General features: G+C 31.8%; 3 protein-coding genes across 4 annotated transcripts in view; 2 read left to right on the forward strand and 1 right to left on the reverse strand.

Annotated features, from left to right (window-relative positions):
* The first annotated feature begins 198 nt into the window (after positions 1-198).
* Positions 199-6706, forward strand: unk (RING finger protein unk). 2 transcript variants are annotated; one of them, XM_015926384.3, is made up of 9 exons: positions 199-615; positions 815-1024; positions 1678-2079; positions 2165-2433; positions 2505-3557; positions 3631-3989; positions 4225-4299; positions 4562-4723; positions 5042-6706. In XM_015926384.3, exons 1-9 carry the CDS (start codon positions 485-487, stop codon positions 5072-5074), a joined length of 2694 nt encoding a protein of 897 aa, XP_015781870.1. In that variant the 5' UTR covers positions 199-484; the 3' UTR covers positions 5075-6706. The 2 variants fall into 2 exon arrangements, with proteins under 2 accessions (XP_015781870.1, XP_015781872.1); XM_015926386.3 differs by having other exon boundaries at positions 5192-6706.
* Positions 6707-8586: 1880 nt separating this feature from the next.
* cib (thymosin beta cib) lies at positions 8587-9354 on the forward strand. Its single transcript, XM_015926387.2, has 2 exons — positions 8587-8719; positions 8871-9354. The coding sequence occupies exon 2, from the start codon at positions 8877-8879 to the stop codon at positions 9150-9152; it is 276 nt and encodes a 91-aa protein (XP_015781873.1). The 5' UTR covers positions 8587-8719; positions 8871-8876; the 3' UTR covers positions 9153-9354.
* A 4314-nt stretch (positions 9355-13668) lies between these two features.
* The window catches only part of LOC107360134 (lysosome-associated membrane glycoprotein 5), a 2219-nt gene continuing 1429 nt past the window's right edge, over positions 13669-14458 (reverse strand). Inside the window, exon 7 of the mRNA XM_015926760.3 lies at positions 13669-14458. Within this exon, the coding sequence (XP_015782246.1) occupies positions 14265-14458 (194 nt within the window). The 3' untranslated portion in view covers positions 13669-14264.

Consider the following 14458-nt stretch of genomic DNA (forward strand, 5'->3'; position numbering starts at 1 on the left):
AAAGGGAAATTAGTTAATTTGATTTATTAGATTACATTTTGGTAAACCAAAATTAAGAAAATTGCTACAAACATTACATCATGAGTACTTTAGTGTCATCTAGGGGTTATTAAGCTAAATACTGTTATTGGAAATGATATGAAATAACAAGCTCCCAATTGACATGCGCGGGTTTTGTAGGTTTTTGTTTATTATTTTCAACAAAAGATATTTTTCTTTGCAGCCTAATTTTGATAATACCTTTCTTTATTATTTTCAACTAAATTTGATTTAAAAGTGTTTTGATTTTATTTAGTTAATTAAACATCGCTTTCATCATAGTTTTTAGTTCCCTTTTATTATGGGAATATTATGGAAACATATTCATTTGTGATGGTTAAAATACCTGTTGTCATCCAGTCTGAACAACTACCCAGGATCTAAACATTTTCAAACTGTTTTTCATCAAATTGTTTTTCTTCATATTATTTTCATAATATCTTCCATGATGGAAGACTGTGCTAACCCACCACTTCGAGTTTCGTGCGTAAACAATAAAAATACAAAAAATTCCGATTCTCAGAGCGAAAAAAGACCTGAAGATCAGAGAGCTCCTGAAAAACCTGTACACTATTCGTAAGTCTTTCTTTTTCTCTTTCATTTACTTTCTTCCTTTGCCTCTGTCTCTGTCTCTGTCTCTTTCTGTCTTTCTTCTTTATGTTCCTTCTTCCCTTTGTTTTGATGTTATTATTTTGGATTGATCAATAACTAGTTTACAGTTAAATTGCACCAATTTAACAAGCAAAATTTTATTTTTTTTCTCTTATCTCAATAGGTATTTAAAAGAGTTTAGATGCGACCAATGTCCACAGTTTCTTCAACATAAGTGTACCAACCATAAACCCTTTACTTGTTTCCACTGGCATTTCATGAATCAACGAAGACGTCGACCCATTAGAAAAAGAGATGGGAGCTTTAATTATTCACCTGATATCTATTGTACCAAATATGATGAGACAACTGGCATTTGTCCGGATGGCGATGAGTATGTGATACATGTTTGATTTATTTTATTTAAATTTTTGTTGAACAACAAAATTTGCTTTGGAAATGCCATATTTATAACAGTTATATTGCCTTTGAAAAATGGAGGGATCTAATTTTGACAGTTTATGTAGTAAATCTTGTCAATGAATTGCGTTATCTGAATCTGATGTTTTATCATCATTAAGCCCCAATTTTGTCACTGATAATATTTTTCCAAAGCAAAAGTTCTTGATTATAATCATAATGCTAAAAGATTAAAAAGAAAGAATAAGTATGCTCGTAATTGTTGTTACCCTTGAAATGGTGATAGCTCATTTCTTTCATATTAAGTGTTGTAAGAGATTCTCACAAGATTCTCGAAAGACTTTCAAATTGTCAGTATCATATGAGTTATGCCATTCATTTAGCTGGAAAGAACAAAATTTAATCACATTTTCAATTATTAACCAGCAACTAGCTCTCCACGCCTACTTGTTACTCATAAACTAGTAAACCTTTTATTAAAACAATCTGTTTCTCACTTGTTAAAATATCATATGATGATTATTAGTGTATTTTCCTCTAACTTTCTACTCTTTCATTTTTTTATTCAGTTATTTACAATAACTCATCTCATATTTATATATTTTGTCAACTTTCATGAAATTGCAGATGCCCGCATCTCCATCGAACTGCTGGTGACACTGAAAGGCGTTATCATTTAAGGTATTACAAAACTGGTATTTGTGTTTATGATACCGATAGCCGTGGTTTTTGTGTTAAAAATGGTGCTCATTGTGCTTTTGCTCATGGCATGCATGACCTCAGAAATCCTGTATATGATATTAGTGAATTAAGATCAGCCGAATTGGGTAATACCACTGGTCTCACCGGAGAAAACTCTGGAACACCTGGCGATGCAACTTCTGCTCTTAGTGCTTTAATTGGACCTAATTCATTAGATAAAGAAAGAAATGCTCTCACAGATGATCCGCGTTGGCTTGATACTACTTATGTGCTTGCTAATTATAAAACCGAAGTTTGTAAACGACCTCCCAGACTTTGTCGCCAAGGGTAAATCAATTAATTCAGATTATTGAATTAAATTGTCTGATTTCACTAATTCTTTTAATCATATGTTTTATTTTATCTTTATCAGGTATGCTTGCCCACAGTACCATAACAACAAAGATAGACGAAGATCTCCAAAGAAATATAAATACCGTTCAACGCCATGTCCCAGTGTAAAACAAGGTGATGAATGGGGCGATCCAACAAATTGCGAAGCTGGTGATGCATGTGCTTATTGTCATACCAGAACAGAACAGCAATTTCACCCAGAAATATACAAATCAACTAAGTGTAATGATATGCAACAAACAAACTATTGTCCGCGAGGGCCTTTCTGTGCCTTTGCTCACATAGAAAGTATGTTTCAATCTTTTTTTTAATTTATTTCCGAATTGAATTAATTTTATACTCTTTTCTATTTTTTAAAGATGAAATGTCTGCCGCCAGAGATTTGAATATGGACATAAGTACAGATTTAGCTACATTATTGTCAAGTAAATTGCCACCAACAACAACCACGACAACATCGAACTCTTCTGGTACCAATAATGGAGAATGTGAAAATAACAATAATAATAATTCGACGACGCCATCAACGGGAAACAATGCGACAAGTTGTACAACAACCTCTGTTACCACTTCTAACTCTTATTGTGCTTCATCAAATTCTAATAGCATACAAACTAATAATATTACAATAGCTAGGCCTATTCATAACAATAACAATAACAATCAATCTAAATTATCTAGTACTGGAAGTAGCAGTATTGCTTCTTCTTTACCTGATCATTTTGGTACAAGTTTCGATTCAAACCATTTTGGTAACCTTCAGTCACAATTGTTTAATCGAGAAACAGCTTCACCAATGAGTAATTTGGGAACAGCACCTACTACCGGATCCCAAGCTAATCATGGTCAAGGAACCAACTCCATAACTAACTCTGGTTCAAATTCATCAGTGAATCCAACTTCTGGTCCTGGACCAATAGCACGACCTCGATCATATTCATCTTCAAATGCACATACATCAAGTATGGCTGCGGCTGCCAATAATCATATCGGAGAAACTTTGCTTTCATCGTATTTCAAGAATGTTGAAGAGAAACAAAATTCATTTGGTCAATCAAATAGAAAACTTTCAACTCCCTCATCATCCTTATTCGCCTCTGGAGCTAACAATTCTAGTTTATTTAGTAGTTTAACGGGCAACAGAGACAATGGGGGTTTCTTTGGGGGCTCTGGTTTTCCTTCAACAGCTGATACGGTTGAATCATGCTTAGGTCATGTTGTTGAAGATCTTAGTCTTGATGATATTCATTTAGAGGCATCCTTAGAGAAAGAGTTAGGACCAAGCTCTCAAAATCGAGTTAATAATAGTTTAGTTGACTCAGTTGACCCTGTTTCTAATACGAACTGTGTTCTTGGTCGAAGTCCCGGCCAGCCAAGTCTGATAGGCTCGACTGCCCCTGTAAATATTCCTGGTAAGTTAACTATCAAATCAAATAACAACAATTTTACTAATAATTATTCAATCTATTCTCATTCTACTTTTAGGAGCCCGATTAGGAGGTCACCGATCCGCAATAGCAAATTTATCTTCGCCACCTATGAATGCGTCACCTTTAGCATCTTTAGGAGCTCATTCAGTGGGTGCATTCGGAGTATCCCCTTACACTAGGACAACATCTCTTAATGCTCATGGAGTCTCTTCATCAGCTGCTTCTAGCTTATATGATTTTACCAGTGGAGCCAATATGTCACCATCTTCAGTCAATCCCACATCAACTGGTAGTGCCAGTAGTGTCGTTCAAGCGGCAGCATCAATGTTAGAAAATCAGAGATTAAGAGAGGAATTAGCTCTGATTAAAGCTAAATGGAGTAACTGGGAAGAAAATCTGCTTAAAGCTAGTAATGTAAGTATTCACTCACTTTAATCGTTTTAATTTTTAACTATTAATTTGAAACTTGATAAGTTACCTCATTTATGTATTTCCGTTCAATTCTTTTTTATTCACTATCTTTTCATTTCCCTTTGCTCTTCCATTTTCGTCATGTCTAAATAATTTCAGTCATCAGTTTTTTTAAATGTTATATTTTTACGATTTAACTTAATGATTATTCAATTTTTTACATTTTTTTCATTCACAGGCGGTTGAAGTATGGAAAAGAGAAGCTGAGGAAGCTAAAAGAAGAGAAAAGCTTTTGGAACAACAAAGAGACGAGGTGATGATCGTAACACATTTTCATTACATTCTTAATCATTTGTGTTAACAATGAAAATTGCTCAAAATCCTTTTATTTTGCTCTCTCTTATTGAATGAAATTTTCCCTCCATTTTTCCTTCCCACTCTTACTCTATCTTAAGCTAATCACATTTCCATTGTTAACACAGAATCAATTCACTGTCAATCAAATGATTGATAATGAATTTGAAGGTTTTGTCTTTTTAAACTAATTGTTGAATTTTCATATCTTTCACATGCAGGCTTTCATGACGATCAATACCCTGAGAAAGGAAGTTGAACAAATGACCGGTGGTCCCTTTTTACATACCCTTAATCGAGCATCAGAATTAGAAAACTTGTCTATTAACCAATTGAAACAGTTACAGCAACAGTTACGCTCTGATCTGGAATGTATTGATAAGGTGAGTGCTGCTGTACATGGTTGGTGAAAAAGCGAAAGTTAAAAGATTCAGTCCAGATTTAAAATTTGAGAATCAAAATTATTAATATGATAATATTAATAATAGTTTTTTGTAATTATTACTATTATTGTCAGAAAAGAAAGTTGTTTTTTTTCATTACTCCATTCATTTTTTTTTGATTGGCATCCTCTCACCTTTTTCCTTTTCCCATTTAATTTTTTTTCATATTCGTATACATCATCAAAAATATTAAACACCACCAACATACACATTCACTCATCATATCGTATCGCCTGCAAAATGACACAAAATCAACAGGAATTATCTAGTAGAACGCAAATAAATGCGTGAATAACAAATTCCAGACAAGAAAAGCTATTAATGTCTAATGCCTGCGCATGAAAATCTGTCTCTATTTTTCCTTTCATTCTATCTTTTCTCTTCTTCTCCTCCTTTTAAATCTTAAAGTTTATATATGATTATATTTAAATATATTTGACGGTTTATCTTATATAAACTGGACTGGAGGTAAACTCAGCATCTCACCCAGATATATACAACAACCCACAATTCATGAAGAAACAAATCCACTCTAACGAAATAATTTCAAGCAAAAAATGATTTATTCTTACTCAAAACGGACCCTTAACCATGGCCATCTCATTTAAAACAATTTGGTTTCTTTCTTCTCCGTGTGAACGAGTAAAACCGATGTCAATCTAAAAGTCTAAACTTCCAATTGGAAACTCTCAAATTAATTCACCAAATGAACCACTACGGAGATGCTAATTAAGATAATAATAATGCCAAGGAAAGCGCTAACGAAGATGACGATTAAAATTGAAAATTGTGGACAAAGATCAAGCAAAAAATGATCCAAACAAGCGAATGGACTAAAGACTGTCAAGAGAGGAAAGGAGAAACAAAAAAATATAGTTATCTAATTATAATATACATTTTCAATGACAGTGGGAGAGACAGTTTGCTCTCTAGATGTAAACTCACTTGTACATATACATTGATAATATGCTTATATTTAAAAGTATATGTACAGGTGGGTCAAAAATATTTGATTCAGAAATAGTTTCATCTGAAGAATCGGTAATATCAAAAAAATCTATCTTTCTTTTGTATTAGAGAATGATAAATTTAAAGTGTGTCTCATCCTACTCATCACTATCACCATCGCCATCATCATCTCTTTCTCTCTTTTCCCATTGCATATATGAAGATTATCTTCATCTCTTTACAAGTTATTTTTTGTTTATCTTTATGAAAGTGATGAAAAACAACAAATCAGAGCAAAAAAAGAGTTATTATAATAATTATTTTTCCAGTTATTCAGATAAAGAAATATTATATTCTCTAAATTATAAATAAATGAATCTATTAATGTATGAGACACACTTTATATTAATTTTAGGGTCAAATTAATTAACAAGCAAATGTTATTAGACTATTTAGTTAACAAAAAACAAAACATTTTCTCATCTTCTAATCTCATCTTCTCGTCCTTTCTCACTCTCAAGATTATTATATTATTACAAATGTCAATCCTCTTCTTATACTCTCTGTAAACTATAATTTTAGACGCAAAGCAACCCAAAAAATGCCGAGAAAAAAATCATTTTTTCACCCAAAAAGTTTAATATTTGAATGATCTTGAAAGTAAATGCTATGTAATAACTCTTTTCCCTTTTCCTTTTTTTCTCTCTCTCGATGATGATGATGATATTATCATAAATTGAACATACAAATCCTATTCAACTTTTATGATAAATCATTTAAAAAAGACAACCAAAACATCCTTTGGACCAAGGAGATGCAAATGATGTTATATTGTAATAATTTAACGAAACCAGACAAAATTAGCGCTTTAAATGAACCAAAAAATACCAAGATTGCTTTAGTTAAGATGGCAACAACAAAAAATTATATTTGCATCTCTAATCGTTGTAAAAATACATCTTATTACAATCTTAATCACTTTTTGTTTCCATTTACTTATAATTTTTTCTCATTTTTTCTTTCAATTGCGTCTGGATTCTCAATCAAATGAACTCATCATCGAATTGGAATTTTGTTTACGCGTTGAAATTTCTAAATCAAGAAATCAAGTCTTTTTCGCTGTTAATTTAGCATAATTTGCGTTAACCAAATGACTGCTGTATCCTGTTTCGCGATTTGATCAAAAGATTGGAGTTAAAATTAGCAAAGTTAATGAATTGATTCCTTAATCATTATTATCTGGTGAGAAATATTTTGCTGATTAATCGGAAAGAGTTTACAAAACATTACGTGTTATATGCCGAAATTAGCCGCAACAATTGAGATTTGCTTGATGATGATTTGTTTCTAATTTGAGGTTAGACAAAGAAAGGTTAAAGCTAAATCAATATGAATTGATTAGTTGATTGAATGGTTAAATATCCTTAAAAGGAGGACAATCAAAGCTTTTGGTTTAACTATTATTACCTTTCAAGGTAATCGTTGCCCTGATATGATTATTAAATATGGTTAATTTGTTTTTATTGTGTTCCCTTCAACTTGCACCATTTATTATCAGCCATTTGATAATCTGTTAGACACTTTGACTCCTTTGTATCTATTTAAGGAATTAACAGGATTGATTGTCTTCAATTAGCATAATTGTAATGTCATAAATCTTTCATTTTGTATCATAAACATCAGTCAATGATTGAATCGGCAAAATCTGTTCACTTTAAAAACGACGATAAAAATGAGCAACTCATTTCTTAATCAAATTAAATGATGATCAAGACGCTGTCTATAAATAGCTTCAATTAAACAATATTTCAATAATTTCATTGAGAGAGACTTGCGATTTGTGAAACTCCTCTTTGTGAATGTTTTTTGACAGCACAAGGATTTAATGATAAGTTTAAAGTGAATTAACCGTTATCAATGTCTGGTTGAACAGCTTTGATTAAAAATGTTTGATAAACATTAATTGGAAATAAATAAATTCAGCTTAGGAATGGAAAAGGATTGACAAGACAAGAGTCAATAAGAAACTTATGTGCATCTTCTGCTGAAATGTATAAAACAATGAATGATCAAAAGATGGCACCAAAAAAGGTTAAAATGTAAATACATTTAAGGTAAACAAAAATTAATGTAAACTAATTCCTTTGTTAATTATGCTTAATAAAGAGTTCCATAATTAGATAATGATTGTTTAGAGTTAATTAAACTCCAAAATTTAAATTGGTTGTGTTTCGATGCTATGGTTAGATAATTCTGGTGCAACTCAAAGGAAATGTAAGTAATTAAACCTTAAAAAGAAATACATTGATCAAGATGATGGTAAATTAGATGAAAACGATGCCGTTGACGGTTGATGATTAAAATGATGATGATTATGATGATGATTGGGATGATGATAGCTAGTTAATGATGATAAAGTCACATTTTGTTACAGTCTAAGCAGGAAATTAAACGGTTAGATTGAAACGCGTCCAAAGGTTGCGTTAAAAAAATGTAGATGGAGAGTTTACCGGGAAAAATTTCTTTCTCTTCTTACAATTATTCTCTGTCTACCTTTTACATCATCATCATCATCCTGATCATCTCTTTCATTCCATCTGTCTCTAATAAGTAAGTCTTTCTTTCTTCCATCTGCCACCTTTTTTATCTCTCTTTTTCTCTGTCTTCTCTCTTTGTTCACTTTTCAGAATATTTTTAATAAAATCCAGTTTTCTGTCTTTTTCTCTGTCTATCAATAAAGGGGGTGTAATGTATGGTATTTTTATTGTGAGGGGCAAAGAGGTGTGGCAATCTTCATTGGTGTTGGCTTTTTTTATTTAAATATCAACTTTCACAATTAGTTTTTACAGCAGTCCAGTAAGTTTGGCTTCAATTTGTCTTTGTGATCACTTTAATAAGTTTTACTTTTATTCGCCATTTCTTATTATTCCAACAACTTTAACTTTTCTCATTTAGTTTTGTGAAACTTGTGACAGACAACAAAATCAGGTAAGAATATTTTTATTTTTCTTTGCTTTCTTTTCTTTTCTCTTTTCTCTTTTCTCGTTTCTCTTTTCTCGGTGTTTTCCAACAAACTTTCTTGGTATCAACAGCAATCTGATTTATATTTTACTTTTACTTGTTTGAATTACTTGTTAAGATCAAGATGTCTTCTCCAACCAAGGATGATCTTAAAACTATCGCTGATGAGCTTAAAAGCGAGATTACCTCGGAACACCATTTGAAACATGCTGAAACCAAGGAGAAAAATTCTCTTCCCTCAAAGGAGGCAATTGAAACGGAGAAAGCTCAACAAGAATTGCTCCAAGGAATCGCCAATTTTGATGCTAAAGCTCAATTAAAGCCAACCGAAACTCAGGAGAAAGTTGTTCTACCAACAAAAGATGTCATCGAAGAGGAGAAACAAGCAGCCAAGGAATAAAAGAAGAGCTAAAAAACAAATTATGGGAAATTTCTTGAAGCTTATGGCCATTTTTTTATCCTGCTAATATCACTACTACTTCTACTTCCACTTATCACTATTATTTCTATTCCTTTTTATTATGCCATCAAAATCGCAAGACCATTCAGCAACAACCATGTGTGTGTGATTACATTAAAAATGGTCGTTAAAACTCTCTAAACTGCTCTCCTTTCTCATTATTTAACATCGTGTGTTGCAGTCAATCTCTGAAATCAATTTTCACCAGACACCATTACAATCGTATTCATGAAACCCTGATGGGATTGAAATAAGTAGCTACTCAAAAAATGAGAGAAAAATACTCAAAGCATTGCTAATTAAAGTGAAAGAAAAGTTTTCAGTTATGACTAATTGTCATTCATATTGTTTGATCCATCTGTTTTAGTATTTCATTATCCAGTTACTCTTGAGCTTTTCCTCACGAGATCAACAATTCAATTTATTCAATTTCTAATTGTATGCCTAAAGTTCATTTAGAAATTATTTTGTAATCTCTTTTGTTCCCGCTTTTGATTCTTTTAGCATGCAACTCGTCAAGGGATTGAAGTAATTTTGTTGCGACGTGTTTTTACAGAAACAGTTTAATTGTTGATCGCATTTCTTTCAAATTGTTTCCGTTTCTTTTTTCCTTTCAACCCAAAAGAATGACATATTCTAATGATTCTGTTAACCAGTCAACAGAATCAACTGTGAAATGATTTCTCAAATGTGAAAGTTATTCCAAATCTGTTAACTCGTTCTTGTTTTTGTTTTTTGACAAGCAAACAAATTTGTCATTCAAGTATCATTTATCACAATTAACTTAATTTGACAAATTTTTCATCAGCTTTTCTGAAAAGTAAAGTCAAGTTACCTGTAATATTACAGATTAACTTCTCAACCAAAGTTAACCTTATGATTGACAACTAATCAACTTTCAAAGGATGTTTTCTGACGCTCAGTTGATAGCAACATTAGCTAGTGAGACAAATTGATGATGATCCTGAATAAGTTTGTGTGATTACTGAAAAAAAAACCTACAGAATCTATTGGTGAACAAATCAAGTTAATTATGAACGCTTATTTTGTCTCAATCAATATTTGTCAACAAACCTTGAAAGTAAACAAAAATTGATCTTTTCTCATCTAAATTGTTAACCCTAGCAGTAAATTGCAAGTGTATCGACCTTATATTTAACTTTTTTTTTCTTGATCATTATTTTGTTTGCTTTCAGATAATCATTTCATCTCATCCTGATTTTAAATGGGAAACATTTCCGATTTCCTGTTTTGTTATCCATTGAATCCGATTTTGGGTTGACATCAAATAGACTGTTGATGTTAATGATAATGATGATCTAATACATGCCACAGCCCAATGTGCATGAAAAGACAAGCCAAAGATAGCAAAATCACAATACCGATTAGATTCTTACATTTCCATGGTTTAATTTAGAACCCAATTTGGTATCCAAATCAATCAGGGAAGGTCATGATTGTTCATATGATCAGCAGTAAATTGTCAGATGCTTGTAAAATACATTATCTCATTCATTTGTCCCTTTTGTTTATTATGATCAAAAGATGATATCATAATGTTTACCTTCAAATTTCAAATTTAGTTGTTTTTTAGATTGTATTTTTGTTCAGTTTATTTACAGTCTCATGAAATTAAGTTTTAATTTATGGTTGGCTGTTTATTTAAAAAGGATACAGGCGATGATTAAAAGGAAGAGATCGGCTTCCTGAAGTTTTATTGAATCAACTGAAAATGAATTGATAAATATATGATTATAATACCTGATAGTGAGTTGCAGTCTTGTCTATCAATTTTTTTAGGTTTCTGAACAAGACTTCATTCATGAGATTCGTTTATTATCTTGTAATTAAGTAAATTAAAGGCAGCAAATGTTAACAATGTAAAACCAGTAAATGTGATTCATCGATCCGCAATACAATAATGACTACTCAATTTCTGATTATCATTGTAATCAATTGTTACACTTATTGGTATTTACTTACAGCTGATTAACGATTCAAGTGTTCAAACCTTACACTGTTCAGGTTTTTAAAACCATAAATCAAAAAGCATTATTCACTTAATTGTTGCTGATCCTTATTGTATTATATCGCAACTCACTTGATAATGGTTATTACATACATTCAATTGAAATTGCTTTTTACCACCAATAAACTATCCTAAATTCATTGGGAATAATAAAGTTGTTCACTGATTTGAATAATTGTTGGTTTCTGTCAACGTTAAGCTTTGACTCTGAGGTGTAACTCAACTTGTTAATAATAAGTTAAACAATCATCAATAGTCATAACCACATTTTCCTGAACACATATTTACATACAATTAATGTGAGGTAACCAGAAACAAGCCAACTGTTTGATGAAAGATCAGCTTCAACCTAGAAAAGTATATTTATGTTTATTTTATTTCACCTTTTTCTTTATCAACCTTGAGAGCTGAAGTTAATCAGAATGACTCTCGATATAATGATAATTGTCATCAATTTGTGACATGGTAATCTTGAAAGTTAACAGCAGTTTAATCGAGAAACAAAAGTAGGTTTCATTGTATTCAATAGGCAATCCTATTTGACTGATAAACACTTCACAAACTTGTCCGTTATGATTAAACATAAATCTCAATGGTCACATCACTGATGATTTAGAGACTCAACGTTAAGGTGGTTAACAGTTGGATTTGAGAAGATGACATTAGCAATTTGGGTAAAATTTAGGTTGATACAAAATTGAAATTAACACTCGGTATTGTTATTGTGTTTGCTTATGGCACGAAAATTGAAAAGGCTTGAGTATTCAAACATCTTGTAACTTGGTTGACTGTTCAATAACTAGTGATAATGTTGATGAAGCCGTTTTAGTGTTAAACTCACAATTTACTGGTGATACACTAATTACTGTATAGCTGAGATGTTTCATGGATAGTTTTCAAAATCTTTAAACTTTGGATTAAATGTCGTCTCCTCCGTTTACCGACTAGACCTTGCATGTTTCCACCAGTTGTTGTGGCTGGTACAATTGAATTTGTAGTCAATACGGATCCTCGATTACCTTGAAGTAGTAATATAAAGGGTATAAACATAGCAATTAAAAGACCAAATAAGCCAGCGATTGTTAAGACAACAATGAACAGAGCTATTTCCTCGATGTGTGATTTAGTGGAAGAGGAAGATGATGATGTCAAATCTGGGAAATCAAATGGTGGAAAATGATGGCCTGGATGAGGTGGCGGAGGTGGAGGTGGAGGTGGTGAATATGAGGCTGAAGCTAAAAATGGCTGGTGATGAGGTGGAGGATGGTAAGGCCTATGGAAACCATTGTAGCCATAATCATATCTTGGACGAGTCGATAATGGTGGGTAAACGGCTGGTGATGGGTAATCTATCCAATCGTTAAACTCAACCATTGGCATCATGTCATAGGAACTGGCTTTGTTGGTGTTTACTTTTTGCTCGGTGATTATTGTTGGCTGTTGTGGTGGTGGTTGTTGGGCAGATTGAGATTCAGTGTTTCCAGATTCCTCTGGTTTTGGTTTTGGTTTCAGCTGATCTTCAAGTATTTGTGAGTTGACTATTAAAGGTAAGGGATTTTTGATTATTGATTGGACAGTTAACTGTCTGTTTGAATTACAACAGTTTTGATACTCAATTGATGGGTCTATGTGTAGGTATAACAAACACATAATTATTGGTAACATCTCAAAATAAAGTTTAGTTTACATTGATCACTAAATTAAGTACAAATGGTTCTTTCATTTGAGATAACATTTTGTCAACTGTTGGTAATTTTAATGGTGATCAATTTTGTACATTGAAGTTGTACTCCTACCATTTAATTGTATATTTAATTGCAATCTTGTTAGTTATCATTGGAATGGAAGAATGAATTAAGGTTTTCTGGTTACTATTTCAATTGTCAATTGTTAGCTTTTCAAAATAAAAACCTCTTGGAGTTAATATTTAAAATGCTGTTTGATGCTAAGATTCATTCATGTTGCTATTTGATCAACCTGATTATTTTGTTAACTTGTAATAAATGGTTGACCGATCCACAATTCTGGGCCAATCTCTAGTTAAATTGAACATGGTTGTTTAAGATTCTGTTTTTGCTGAACTATGAAATGCTGAATAATTATTTGTGTTTTGATCGGTTGGTTAATGATTTGCATGGTCTCCAAGTCTTCACAGAGACAGGTTAAGGTAATGATAAGCCTTTTTAAGATTATTTGTTTGTTTTCCATCTTTTTGTTGAAAATTTGGTTCCGGATCAATATTTAATGATTAACCAACACCAAGGTTCCATGAAGTAGCTATTTAGTTAAGTATCTTCACAGTTTCCATATAAATGCAATGATTAACTGTACATGATTAATGTATTTCAATGTAAACTAAAATCTTTGATCTTTCTCGGTGAGTAAACAATTACAAACTGTAATTTTGCTATTTATTTGAGACCAGAATTGAAGAAAATTTGATTTTATTGAATTTTATACATCTTTAGCTGTTTTCGATGTAAATTTGTACTCTCAAATGACATAACACACTCGAAAGAAAAAAGGTTTGTTTAAAACGAAAAGTAATTAATAGATCGATTAGATTAGCACAATAATTTCCGGATAATTATTATGATTTGTTAATGTAGAAATTGGAAGACAATTGATATTAAGTCAGCTAAAATTTGTGTTAAGGAAATCCTGAAGCTTCTTAACTTGTCTGAGATCTTTGATATGTTGCTCTTTACAATTAACAATGTTAATTGTTTACAGAAGACGAAAAAATTGAAAGTGAAAGACTTGTCCATGATAATATGACGATAATTGAAAGACATGAGTATGATTAATAGTTAATGAAAGGGTAAACCTTGAAAAGCAATTAAAGTCTTTGGACGAAATGTGTGATGACTTGAAAAGTATCTTGAAAGACTTGAGTTGAGTTGATTAATTTCTTGATTCAGTTTTCTGTAAGATTGAGATAATTGGAAGAATTGTAGAGAGAAATATTGATAACCAAATAACTCTCATTTCACGTTAAAGTTGATTAGTTAGCTGGATTTTAGTTATATCATTGTATCATAATCTACTTTTTTGATGAACCAGGCTCGATAAACAGCATAACCAGCAACAGTAAGAACCGAAACTAATATTGTAATAACAGCAACAATCATCGAAGCACTATCATCTTCATGATAACTAACCAGATAGAAAGGAGCAATAACACCTGATCCGAAACCAACCAAACCACATCGAGACA

Source organism: Tetranychus urticae, chromosome 2 (genome assembly GCF_039701765.1).
Source record: "Tetranychus urticae isolate SD_2017Ah chromosome 2, NJAU_TeUrti_SD_1.0, whole genome shotgun sequence".
Taxonomy (NCBI): Eukaryota; Metazoa; Arthropoda; class Arachnida; order Trombidiformes; family Tetranychidae; genus Tetranychus; species Tetranychus urticae.